The sequence below is a fragment of the Psammomys obesus genome, unplaced genomic scaffold, assembly GCF_907164565.1.
Source record: "Psammomys obesus unplaced genomic scaffold, mPsaObe1.curated_primary_1811, whole genome shotgun sequence".
NCBI classification, from domain to species: Eukaryota; Metazoa; Chordata; class Mammalia; order Rodentia; family Muridae; genus Psammomys; species Psammomys obesus.
Window position 1 is genome coordinate 13,948,771 of NW_026585504.1, and position 14,202 is coordinate 13,962,972.

Below are 14,202 nucleotides of genomic sequence, written 5' to 3' on the forward strand. Positions count from 1 at the left end.
CCATAATCAAAAGTAATCAAGACCCAGCACAAATAAAAAGTCAGAATGTGAAATATCACCATTCTATAATCCTTAATAATTATGAAATGATCATCAATAATCATCAATACTGTAACAGGTAGGTAAGAAACTGCTGTGAGGAAAAATGTAACTTTATGATGGAAGCAGGCTCAGGCTGAGCCCTCATCTCAACCCTGTTCCGCATCAGTCAACACAGTGCAGACAGGACAGGACTCCTGCTGTGAGGCAGAATGATGCACATGCCAATATTCCAAGCTTAAAATATCTAACATAAATCTAGCCAAAATGTTACTCATGGCCAGTGATTTAGAGCTAACTGAAGTTAGAAGTAATGAAATATAAGCAAAAGGTATTATACGCTATAAGACAACTGCAGCCAAGTCTCTAACATTATCAGTAGAATGATGGAAAGAGAAAGGGCACTGTGGTAGTACGGGGGTAAACACGGGACAGGGAGCTAGGAAAGAAAGAAAAAAAAATACTATAGTAAGAATATTAACAACTGAGTGTGATACATGCACGGTACCTGCTTGAACAAAGCAAATCTAAACCTCTTGAAATAACCAGTAATGTATTTATACATTAAGCTTGCAATCTAGAAATATATGTCAGGTTGTATTTATGAAATCATATGAAAAAAAAAAATCCCCGTTCACAGGTTTAAAGGTAAATGTATGCTGGTCTAGAACTTGCTACACAGACCAGGATGGCATTCAACTTTAGCAATCCTCCTGCTTCTGCCTCTCAAGTACCAGGATTACAGGTATGAATACCACCACATTTGGCTTTATGAGACCGAATCCCACAATACAGTCCAGGCTAGTCTTGAATTTTATGATCCTCTAATTCAGGTTTCCAGAGTACTGGGATTACACCATGCCTGATTATTTTCTCTATTTTCATATTTGAAAAAACTTTTTAAAGATTTATTTATTATGTATATAGTGTTTGTCCACATGCATGCCTGCATGTCAGAAGAGGGCACCAGATCTCTTTCTAGAATGTCTGAGCCACCAGGTGGTTGCTGGGATCAGGACCTCTGAAAGAGCAGCCAGTGCTCTTAACCTCTGAGCCATCTTTCTAGCCCAATTTGAAGATTTTTTTTCCTTAACAAAAAGAAAGATCAGGCAGTGTTAGGACACACCATTAATTCCAGCACTTGGAAGGCAGAGGCAGAGGCAGGTAGATCTCCAAGTTCAAGGCCAGCCTGGTCTACAGAGTTACAGGACAGCCAAGGCTACACAGAGAAAGTCTGCCTTGAAAAGCGAAAAAGTAATTAAAGGTATTTCCATGTTAAGTATGAAAAGATCTCTACAATAAAGTAAAAAAGCAAGGTGGAAATGATACAAGAGAAGAGAGCCAGTTAGTGATGCAGGCCTATAATCTCAGCACTCGGCAAGTGGAGACAGGAGGAAGTCAAGTTCACAGCCGGCCTGGTTTACAAAGCTAAAGCCTGTCTCAGAGAGGTGGAGACAGTACACACAGAAATACAAAGATCTTAGAAAGATAAGGGACAATGTTGACATCTGGGATAGAAAGAATAAGTAAGAAAAGGATGTTTTATAATTATCATTTTTTATGTCTGAATTATGAAAATGTTTCCTATTAAAAAAGATTAAAGTTGGTCACGATAGTGGATGCCTTTAATCCCAGCACTTGGGAGGCAGAGCCAGGTGAAGGTCAGCCTGGTCTACATAACAGCCAGGGCTACACAGAGAAACCCTGTCTTGAAAAAAAAGGAAAAAACAAAACAAAACAAAACAAAAAAAAGATCAGTTAATACTACAGCATTTCTGGATCCTGCTACAATCAAGAATAAACCACTCATGACGCAGGAACAGAGACTTTTTATGCCTTGCTCAGTACAATCCCTGTGTATTGTAACTGTGACTAGAAATAGCTGCAGGTAGGCTGGGATCCAGCTCAGTGGTGGAGAGATCACTTACATGCATGAGGCCCTGTATTCAAATGTCAGCACTGCAAGAAGAAACAAAACTGCAGGTGCTAGCAAAAAACATTAACTGTGGTCCCTGCACAATATAACTCTCCTGAGTGTGAAACTTAAAATATTTTCATATATGACTTCTGAATTCTATTTTTGCAAAAATCTACAACCAATTTGCTCTGGGATTCACCTATGGGCTCATGGTATGCCCACTTTATCTTTACAGAGCCCTTCAAATCGCTAGGTACTATTTGCTGGCAGTTCAGACACTGTACAACTGATACAATATGAATTCTGTATGCATTTTAAGGAAACTGACAGAACTTACCCTCTTTTTAATCTCTTCTTGCCTTTTCTTCTGCTGCCGTTCTTTCTCTTTTATCTTTTCTGCTATTTTTTTCTTTTCTGAAATTTTTACTTCTGAAAAAAATTTTAAATTATATTCAATACTTTCTAGTCTACAGCTAAGGCAGACATGGTGCCTGAATACTTGAAGAGAAGAAACCTTCCCTAGCTTTCCAGAGTTATATGGTGATATTCTGAAAATGAGGAAGTGCTGGTGCTCTTCCTTTTCCTTTCAAATCTGATCCCCAAAGATCCAAATATCTTCCTTTATACTTCCCTTAGATAAGATCATTCCAATAACACCATTTCCTCTACTTTTTTCCTTCCTATGAGATCCAGCAGTCAAGCAGAAAACCAACAGGTATATAATCTAATTGTTGAGAAACCAGAGAGGAATAGCAGGAAGGAGGAAAAAAAAAAAACCAAAAAAAAAAAAAACAAAACAAAACAGAGAAAGCTTTGGCTTAAAACAATGAAGGAGTATCAGTGGCTCACCTGGTTTTACTTCTGCTTCCTCTTTATTTTCATCATCATCATCATCCCAGTTATCCTGAAGACAAGAACCTCCATTAGTAATTCTTACACATTTTCTTTTCCATGTGATCTCTATGGTTAACCTAATTCTACAGAAAAAAAAGCTTGTTGGTATTTTTTTGGTATCACAGTCTTTATAACAGTAATGCCTTACCCAAGGGTTTATACTTTTGTATCTCGGGAAGTTTCACATGCTTCTCTTTGGGTTTGCTCCACGTATTCTATATGTTGCTTTTGTAAGAAGGTTTCCCTTGACCTAATCATGCCCTATAATCATTTGTATATGGCAAAGGCTAGGACTTTGGGAAGAGGCCAAAGTCCAGTCCAGCCCTGGCTGGCCTTGAACTCCTGATCTTTCTGTTCCACCTCCCAAGTGGTGGGATTACATACCATTATACCCAGTCTTTGAACAGTAATTTTACCATTTAAATTAGATTTATCATCAATTCTTTATAGTTTCCTAATCCAAAAAATATGCAACATTTCAAAACCCAAAACACTCTTGGAGTACCAACATGCTGCCACAAGAATATTTCATACCTACAAGAGCTGAACCTAGTGCCACAAGCCTGAATGTAATCCCAGCTACTTGGGAGGTAGAGTGATGTTCAAGGCCTGTCTCTGCAAAGTGAGTTTAAGGCTGGTCTGGGCAACTTAGTGAAATCCTGTTCCAAAATTAATTGAAAATATAGAAGGCTAGGGAATGTGACTCAATGGTTAAATGCCTGCCTAGTATGCACAAGACCCTAGGTTCAATCCCCTGTACTACCAAAATACTACTAATAATAGAAAATTTCACATCTGACCCACTGAAAGATCATTAGTCAAAACAGAACATTAAGAATGTATAATGTATAACAGTGTATAAAATTACCTTCCAGCTATATGTATAAGGTATATCTAAATCAAAAGAATTTCATGCTTACTTAGGTCCTATCTCTAAGATATACCATTATACAAACACATATACACCTCATAATCTGAGGGAAAAAAATTCTAAACTGGAAATACTTCTGTTCTGGATAAGGGATATACTATACAACCTGTACCACATCACCTGAGAACAACAGAAAGGGCACACTAGCTCTTGACCTTTGAGACAAAGGTTTCACTATATATAGTAGGCTGGCCTCCAATTCATTGGTCCATATGCCTCTGCCTCCAAGTGTTAAGATCAAAGACACAAGTCCCCAACCCCAGTTTGACTAATCCTTCTGACTGTACTAGCTCCATCTCCAGCACACTAGTGAGCAGGAACAGAGATAATAGGCACCCTGGTCTTGTTCCTCTCTTAATGAAATTGTCTCTCAAATACAGTAAAATCTATGAGTCATTGGCTATTGCTACCTCTGGATTTGCATTAAGTCAGAAAAATCTCATAACAAAGAGCTCGCCATGTTTTATTCTAGATGTATATTGTTTCACTGTTGTTTTTTTTTTAATTTACACCCCTGATTCATCTACAGTAAAAAGCCACAGATCAAATTTCATAGTTTTCCAAATGATTAGTAAGCTGCCAAGCATCAGTTATGAAAAAGTCTGCATTACTGTCATCAAATACTAAAATTTTGACCAGATGGTCTATTTCTGGCTTTCTATCTTATTCTACCATTAGGGCGCCTCTTCATTTATCAGTAATACACTGAGGCACTTTTGTATGTTTGAGACAGGGCCTCACTATAGCCCTAGCCTTCCTGGAACTTGCCATATAGATTAGGCTGGCCTAAAACTTAGTGACCCTCCTGCCTGTGCCTGTATCTCCTGAGTACAGAGATTACAGATACAACCAACACTGCACTTAGTATCACACAGCTTTCATTAGAGAAGTTTTATGGGATGCTTAATGCCTGCTAGAGGGTGTTCCCCCTTTTAAGATTTTTAATGTTTTCCTAGCATTTACAACCACTTAATGCAATAAAAAGCTTAGCTATTAAAATACAAGATAACTAAGCTAAAACATATAGGCCTTAAAATCAGTTACTGTCTTATTTTTAGTTTTGGACAGTGTCTATCTAAGTGTCCCCAGAACGGCGTTGAACTCATGACCCTCTTGCTGCATTCTGAAATTACAGGCATGTGTGTACTACTACATTGTTTAGCAGTTCCCTAGTCTATCAACTGGAGCAAGAATTCCACTCTCTAGTCGAGCTGAGCGTGGTCATTTGTTTCAAGCTGTATTGCTTACAACACAACCACAGTCAACAAATCAAATTACATGATATTTTTAAGTATTAAAGATGAATAAGAACTAATTAAACCTTTATGGCTCTGGTTCCTTAAGTTGAGCAAGGCACTCTGAAGTACACCTATACTCTTTTTTTCTGTGCCTAACTCAATCACTGAGCTACATATAAACCTACTGTCAAACACAATATCCAAAGACTCTATAGACTTGAGAAGATTTAATGGCATGTAGACAGACCTCAATTTAAATTGAGCTTTAATCTATAGGTTGAACACAGACTCAGCAACCACCAGGCACAGTGTGACATGTCATTTGAAGATGAGCCATCATAGGGAAGGTGCAAAGCAGGAAGCTCTGGTGCTAGTAGAAGAGGCAAAGACTGACTAATATGCCACAACTATGACACAAAACACAAGCTTCTAGCTTTATAGCATTATAGATCACAGATCTAAATCAATCCAGGCATGTACACTAAACTTCAATTAAGACATATTTGTACATCCAACAAAGAAATTAAGCCAGGTGCAGTGACGCACGCCTGTAATCCCAGTGCTCTGGGAGGTAGAGACAGATGGATTGCTGTGAGTTCAAAGCCATCCTGGTCTACAAAGTTGAGTCCAGGGCAGCCAGGGATACACAGAGAAACCTGTCTTGGGGGTGGGGAGTGGATTAAAAGTCTATCCTCCTGATTAATGCTGCAATGTATCAAGACAAGCAGGACAGGAAAATTTTACGTTTAAAAAAATGTATGTATAAAATTTTAAACATTTTATTTTCTGTGTTTGGATGTTCTGCCTTCATGTATATCTATGTACCACTTGTATGCTTGTTGCCCAGAAAGGCCAGAAGAGGGTTCAGATCCCCTGGAACTGGAGTTACAGTTGTAAAGTCCCACATGAGTGCTAGGAATGTAACCTTGGTTCTCTGGAAGAGTAGCCAGTGAGCACTCTTACCCAAAGCTAATTCTCCAGCCCCCAAATGAATATATTTTATTTATACTTGTCAATTTAACACATGGTTTAGAGTTTAACAGACTGAAAACAAACAATTATTAGTCATTACTTGAATAACTAAGATACTAGGGTTAAAAATTAAAAACCAAATGTTTGTATTACCTTACTATTGTGCCTTACTTCTTACATCAAAACTGTAGTACAAAAAGAACCAAAGAGCTAAAAACAGAAGCTAACTACCACATATTTCAGGGTCTGTAACATGCTGCTTAGACAGTGCTTCAGATAGGAGGGCCATGTGTATTTCTAGGGAGTGCAGATTTACAAGTGAGATAATAACAGTAATAGCACATACTGAGTATTTACTTTGCATCTACAATTATGCTGGTCTTTTCATGTTGTAACATTAAGGTTAATCCTCATAACACTGCTAAAAGTAAGACAGCAGCATCTCATTTTACAAAAAAAGAAAACTGGTCTGCAAATGTCAACATGTTATCTCAGTAAAAAACAAGTAAGACTTGCTCTGAATGAACCAAAGTGACACAGAACATAACTTCCTCTAGATCATGGAATATAAAATAACTGAAAACTAGTCCCTCCTGCTAAGATCTGTTCCCTCAATTAGATCTAGAACGAGCTCCCAGATCACAGGAATCATAAAAAAGCAGAGGTAAGGTACATTCTAATATGTAAAATATGCCCAGATACATACAACTATATTAGTTATGTACCTTCAAACCTCAAGTTGCCTAGAGTAGATTTTATTTTGTTTAGTAACTTAAAGATACTAAGATCTTCAAGCTACCACAAAGGCATTAGAGAACTTTCACTGAAAATAAACAGCACCTTGATGATGCCACCACCACAGAGAAGTGCCCCTTAGCTCATCCACACCACCTCTGTATCTTCTGTCCCTAACACTCTCTGGTTTCTCACAACAAAAGATAACCCCAGCTCCTATCCATGCAAACAGGAGGCTACCTACAAATTCTCAATCTTATCATAGACTGCCATTTTCTGGGGGCTTTCTCTGTTTTGTAGTGGGGTTTTGCTGTGTAGCTTGAACTACATGACCCTTGAACTCATAATCCTCTTACTTCCAACTCCAAAATGCTGGGATTTGTGACCAGGACAGAATAGGTGAAAAGAGGCTGTTCCTGTAAATAAATTCTAGGCAGAGTCATGACACCTGCCTCAATGCACAAAGGACCATGAAAAGACATGCCTATTAACATTACCCTAAAATGCGTGCAACAAGCCTGCCCTGAAATTACTACTGACCTTTCATATTAATTCTCTTGGGAGAGCAAATAGCTGACACTATCAAAAAAAAGCTTGGTAGTTACCACAGGAATTTTTAAAGTTTTGGCTCCTTAGTTATGAAATTAGCAGCTCCTGAAAAGTAAACGTAGGGTGTAGAATGCCTACTACAAGTGCTGTAGGGAAAACTGGGCAGATTATTCTGTAAACATGAGGACTTTGTAAATGCTGAGAAGTTTTTCCAATAAAATGACAAACTGTTGAAAGACACTTAAAATAGAGACAGTAAGCTCATCTACCATTTACAAAAAAACCTAAGTGTTATTTGGTTCCAGATATAACCTATTAATATCCTACTAAAAACAATTTTCCCAGAAGCTGGATATAGTTCAATTGATACAGCACTTGCACGGCAAGCATGAGGTTCTGGATTCAATCTCCATTATATCAAACACTCCAGAAATCTAATTCAGGTATCCTCGTAGTTTATGCCTGTAATTCCAGCACTTGGAGAGCTGAAGCAGGAGGATCAGGAGTTCATGGTCATCTTTTTACCTGTGGAGTTCTAGGCCAGCCTGGACTATGAGACTATTAAGAAAAAAAAAAAAATTCAGGTTACCTTCCTAAAACGGGCAACTTCTTTAAAACAGAGGCTGTTTCTAACTTACTCATGTACATAATACTCATGTCCTACAAATATATACCCAACATCATTTGAATCATTTCTCTGAAAGAGATGACTGCTTTCAAGTTCAAAAATCTATTTCCTAAACAACAACAACCAAGTACTTAAAGCAAAACAAAATTTGTAAATGTTATTTTTTTTAATTTCTAATATTGTACTAGCAGTTGGCTGGTTCTGTCATTTTTTATAATACTAAAATGTAGAGTGTCATATGCAATGAGAGAACATATTTAAGGCTGTAAATGCTTTCCAACTGAAGCAAGACATATTTATAGATTGTCAAATGGAGAAGCTTCAAAAGAGCAGTTAAAACTGTTTTGTCCCATAGCAAAAGCCCAGGAGCTAACATATACTTCCCTCCTTTTTTCCTTATGTAATTTGATTTAGATGCAGAACAACTTTTGATTTTTTTTTTTCAAAGGTAGACTGGCCTAGAGTAACCTTAAATTCCCTGAGTAGATGACTTTGAACTTCTCCTCCTCCTGAGAACTGAGGTTATGGGAGGCACCACTGCCACGACACGTTATGTATGCTGGAAGTGGGACTTAAGAGTGCTTCACGCACTCTGCCCGGGCGACAAGATACAACCTAAGTTCTTACGGGAAAACCAACTTTTAGTAGTCTCTAAATTATGTAGTTTCTGCTCGAAGCAGCCTGAGAACAGGGTTAACCTTCTCATAAAAAGTCAGTTTTTAAAAGAAAGCTAAACGTTCTACCATCTTTCTTAAGTCAAAGTAGTTGTTTCAGTAAATTCTACTCCATTTAATTTAGTTTTGTTGCAGCTCAATGTCTGTCTCAAATTCAGAGTGATTATCAATTCTACTTTGAATTCCTGGCTAAGCAATATCAAGATAAAAAAGCTGGCTAGTCTTGGTGGCACACGCCTTTAATCCCAGCACTTGGGAGGCAGAGGCAGGTGGAACTTTGAGTTCGAGGCCAGCCTGGTCTACAGAGAGTTCCAGGACAGCCAGAGCTACGCAGAGAAATCCTGTCTCAAAAAACAAAATAAAAATTAAAAATAATCTGTTCAAGATACAAATTTTCAGCCAAGCGTGGTGGCAACATACTTGTAATTCCAACACTCAGAAAGCTGAGGCAGGAGTAGCTTGAGAATTCTAGTCCATCTGATATACAAATAGGCTGCCCCTCCCACCTCCAAAATAAAATAGGGCTGGGGATATAGTTGAGTTGGTAGTGTCACAACATTCTGAGTTTGATCACCGGGACTGCATAAACCAGGCATGTAGTACATACCTGTAATCCCAGCACTTGGGAAGCCCAAGCCAAGAGATCACAGTCCAAGGCCATCCTTAGGCACATAGTGAATTTCACACTACATGAAACAGTTTTAAAGAAAACAAAACAAAATGATGCCTATTTTCTGGGAAACTGGAATCACACTTTTCTCTCAAACACTCATCTTGAAGTGGCAAGCACATATAATCAATAAACTTGGAAGGCTTAAGCAGGAGGATCCAAATTGGAGATCCTGCCCAAAAAAGAAAAATATAGACCCTGTTCTTCAGAAGTGCTAAAATACTTGAAAAATGCCCTTACTCTGGAAGATTTACACTATTAATTTGGATAGAACCTTAAAGTAAATGAGTAAGACATGACTGTTTAATACTTAGTTTTGACATGTTCGAGATCCTGTCTAATAAATTCTACAATGCAGCTAGAAAAACCTATGCCTGAAGGCTGGAGATATCACTCAGTTGGTGGCTCACACTGAGTTCTATCCCCAAGTTGGAATAAACTAGGGGTTGTTGTGCATGTCTGCAATCCCTGCATTTAAGTTTGTAGACGCAGCAGGGTTAGAATTAAAGGTCACAGAATTCAACTGGCTACAGAGAGGTTGAGGCAAGCCTAGGGCCACATGAGATCCTGCCTAAACAACTAAACACACACACACACACACACACACTCTCACACTCACAGAGACAAAAACAAAACAAAGTGCCTGAGACAGCTGAAGGCAGCTAGAAGATTCCTCTAAAAATCTGTATGCTTTCTGAATAAACCTAAGCTGTAACCTGCTCAATTGGAATGTAGAAAATGTAATAAAATGGTTTCCTTGTCCCTGCTTCCAGTAGGCATTCAACCCTACATCTACATCTTACACATCACTCTAGTCATATATACAAAGTAAAAAAATTCTTCCTGCTACCCCTGCATAGTAAGAAAAGGTTCAAGCAAACACTCCAGACATATATGCTCCTTAATTCTCATTAAAAATGAGAAAAAAAAAAAAAAGTTTCTGCCTATCTGTGGGTATGTACGTCACAGCAGGTCTACAAGGACAGAGATGCTGGATGCTAGGTGCCCTGGAGCTAAAGCTACAGGCAGAAGCAACATAAGTGCTAGAAATCTGACTCTGACCCTCAGGAAGAAAGGCTGAACAATCTCTCTAGCCACTAGTTCTCATCTTTTTACTGGGAAAAAGCCTATCCTTTTCCTCCACGAATATTAAGAGGTTTACAAACCGTGTATGGTGCGCACATCTTTAATCCCAGCACTCAGGGAGGCAGAGGCCAGCCTGGTCTACAAAGTGAGTCCAGGACAGCCAAGGCTACACAGAGAAACCCTGTCTCGAAAAACCAAAAAAGAAGGGAGAGAGGGAAATCTACTTCAGCTTTTCTTAAGCCCATTTTTGCTACTGCAAGATAGCTACTGAAAAGTCAGAAGGGGTAAACTACTGTCTACTAAAAAGGACAGTCAGCTACAGTAACTAAAAGGACACTATAAACAGCATTAAACTGCACTTGATGCTGACATTCTGCGACAGAACTCTCACTCTTGCCCAAGTTGGTCTTAAATTCCTGGACTCAAGTGATTCCCCCCAACTTCCCCAAAGTGCCGGAATTACTGGCTCTTGCCACCCAACCAAACAGGGGTGTTTTTAAAAAATTCACATACTGGGCCGGTCAGTTGTGGTGCACTTGAATCCCAGCATTTGGGAAGCAGAGGCAGGCAGATCTCTTGTGAGTTAAAGGACAGCCAGGTCCACAGAGAAACCCTATCTCAAAATAAACAAACAAAAATTCACATGTTGAACTGTTTAAGGACTATGACTATTTGACTTGATGAAAACTAAGCCTTGCTTGCACACTACCACAAAAAGATTAAACGCTAAAACATCAGAATTCAGAAGTTTGGTAGTGTAACTCATGCTACGGAAGGTGACAAATTTCAATTCTAACAAACTTCTGAGCAGGGAAAAATTTATTTGATAACCATGATCTTCCAATAGAAACACAAATTTCATAGTAAATACACACTATAAAAAAAATACTTATCCTTCTGGCCTTAGCAAATGATAAAATGTGGCATAAAATAAAACCACAGACAACTTAGCAGTTTTTATCCACTAGGATAAAAAAAGGAAAACATCACTGAAAATTCATATTTATTGAATAGCTGCCAAGTGCTAGTTTAATGCTCATTTAAAATACAAAATAACTCTGATGGTGGATCCCAGCACTGCTGAGGCAAAGCCAGGCAGATCTCTATGAGGTTCAAAACCAGCCTGGTCTACATAGTTACACCATCCAGGGATATACAATGAGATCCTGCCTCAAAACAAAACAAGCAAAACCCAACAAAGTAACTATGTAATGCAGGTCTCATTATGACCATTTACATGTTGAGAAAGTGTAACTTGCTTAAGACCACAAATCTAGAAAATGCCAAGGCAACATTATAGTCAGTCTAACTCTAAAACCCAGGAGTCAAAAACTTTTTTTATATACTGTAGCATAAGAATAGACATAAACAAAATTTCAATATGATGGACAAAATCAGCTTCGAATATAAACGTCAACTTCAATCATATAAAAGAAATGGTCATGTACACAAAAGTGTGCACGGGAAAAGTGGCTGGACAGTGTGGCCTTTATAGTACTTCTGAGTCTCCAAAAATTAGCTCTAACACTTAAGACTTACAGTTGTTCTCAACTTGTGGGTCTCAAATGACCCTTTCACAGGGATCACAACTCAGCCTGCATATCAGATGTTTACATTTTGATTAATAACAAGGGCAAAAATACAGTTTTGAAATAGCAACAAAATAATTTTATGGTTGGGGGCCACCACAACACGACATGCTAAATACAACAAGTTAATGGGCTGCAGAACCACTGTTGTGGCTGTGAGAACCACTGTAAGAGATAACTGTAAACAACAGGATCAACACCATCTAGATTCCATAAACTCAGGTAGGTACTATAGGGCATCATTACAGACAATTTTAAACAACTTTCTGGAACTCACCCCCAGTTCCTCTAATACTCCCAACCCCTGTTTTGTTTTGAACTGACTCCCATCCCTTATTTCTTACTTCTTTAACTTTACTGGCTGTCTTAACTGCCACTTCCTAGAAAAAGTGAAAAATCAAAACTGAAAACCTGCTGTGATACGGCAACAGAAGGCTGGTAACAAACCATCCCCAAGTGTATAGAACAGATGGAGGTAGCCAGCCAGCCAATACTACTATTTGTCATTATTAACTTCAGTGTATGCAAAGCTCACTTCATTCCTCAAATTCAGGCTGTCTGGTACAGTGGACATACGCTTCAACAAACTTCAGAGAAAAGATGGAAAACCCACACAGTTCTATTAAGTTCGCGATGATAACCTCGCTCAAAATCTTGAACACTAGTAAAAGAAAACTTACAGGGTGCTAGATTAATCAAAGGGAGGGAAAAACGTTTTCCATTTCATACAAAAGTCTGTCTGCACAAATATAACAAGACTTTAAAGACTTCACTAATAAGTCTTAAAATGATGAAGCCGAGACTTTTGTAACTTTTTTAAAAAAATGACCGGGGACGACAATGACGTCTGAAGCTGTTCCGTGAGCCCGTGGGAGTTTTCAAAAACTATAAAGGTGGGTAGGATTCGAGTTTACAGGACAAAGTAAAACAAAACCACCGGCCCGTAGTCTACCACAACCACCAAATCCAGGCCTGTCCCTGTGTAGATGAGCAACTGTTAACGCTCCATTCTCCACAGTTCAGTTTTGTTCCAGGTTTCTGTCCACTGTTCCGCTGGTTATCTCAGCGCCTCGTCCATCCTTCTCACCACAGGGTGGGGGAAGGGAGAGCTAAAAGTTGTTTCACTGTTCCAATTCTCGCTTAGAAAAATCCATCCTCGCTTATTTTCGACATCTAACCGCTGGAACGCGCTCCGGCCTTCAGGATCATACCTAAGCTTACTGACACCTGGGAAGCCCTGAACTAGGAAAGGCAGACGGCTCTCCCGACTTTCCATATGGGACCAACACCGAAACCCGGTGCCCAGCCTGCTCGGCTCGTTGCGGGGAGAGGTTCTGGACTGCGAAGCCAGCACGTGGGCCGACCCGACTGCTGCTGTCACTTCTCCTCGCCAGTTAGGAATCCAGGCCTGAGAGAGGACCTCAGCCAAGGGCCGGGGTCCGGGCCGCCACCACCCTCGGCACAGTCCGGCCGGACAAGCCGCCGCCCGCTGCCCACATGGCCGGCCGGCCGAGGGCACCGGGGCAGCGCCGGGCCGACGCTCACGCGGGACCCACGGCCCGCAGGCCCGGGCGGCGTCCCGGGGGCCCCGAGTCCGCCCGCAGCAGGCGCCCGCCCGCCCGCGTAACCTGGAGCCCCGGCCCGCACCTACCTTCACGTCCTCGTCCTCGTCCTCGCCTTCCCAGCGGTCGCCGCCGGCCGTGCCGCCGCCCGCGACCTTCCGCACCGGGTCCTCCATAGAGAACGTGTCCGCGTCTACGGAAGAGAGCGAGGCGCGTTAGTACACGCGTGGGAGCGGGGCCGCCACAGCCCGCACTCGGGCCGGAACTTCTGCTCACCCCAGGAGTCTGAGTCCCCCGCCGCCGCCGCCGCCGCCGCCGCCGCCGCCGCCGCCGCCGCCGCCGCCATCTCCAACAGGGGGGGAGTGAGCGTGTGTGTGAAGAGAAGAGCTGCGAAGAGTTAGCGCGGCAGAGGTGAGTCACCGGGCTGGCTCTCGTTGGCCCGCGCGGGGCAGGCTGGGACTGTGGCTGACTGGGCGCCCGGCCGAGGCTCCGCCCCCTCGGGCGACGCGCGCGGCGCGGGGCGGGGCGACGCGGGGCGGGGCGGGGCGGGGCGGGGCGGAGCGACGCTGGGCGAGGAGATGCGGACGGGCCTCGGGGACCCGGGGAGGAAAAGGAAGTGCGCACGCGTGAGTAGGGCGGCGCTCGCTCGGCGGCGGCGGTCGCCTACCATTAATAGACAGGGAGCGGACGGGCGCGCCCGGAGGAGGGGGCGGGCGG

The 14,202-nt window shown here is 41.4% G+C and overlaps 1 protein-coding gene across 1 annotated transcript in view; it reads right to left on the reverse strand.

The window, feature by feature from the left end:
• The window catches only part of Eif3j (eukaryotic translation initiation factor 3 subunit J), a 21,553-nt gene extending 7,640 nt beyond the window's left edge, over positions 1-13,913 (reverse strand). The window contains exons 1-4 of the mRNA XM_055624170.1: positions 13,762-13,913; positions 13,575-13,678; positions 2,807-2,861; positions 2,295-2,386 (exon numbers count right to left, since the gene is read on the reverse strand). Coding sequence (XP_055480145.1) covers positions 2,295-2,386; positions 2,807-2,861; positions 13,575-13,678; positions 13,762-13,831 — 321 coding nt within the window. The 5' untranslated portion in view covers positions 13,832-13,913. The remainder of the gene's footprint in view (positions 1-2,294; positions 2,387-2,806; positions 2,862-13,574; positions 13,679-13,761) is intronic.
• Positions 13,914-14,202: the final 289 nt, after the last annotated feature.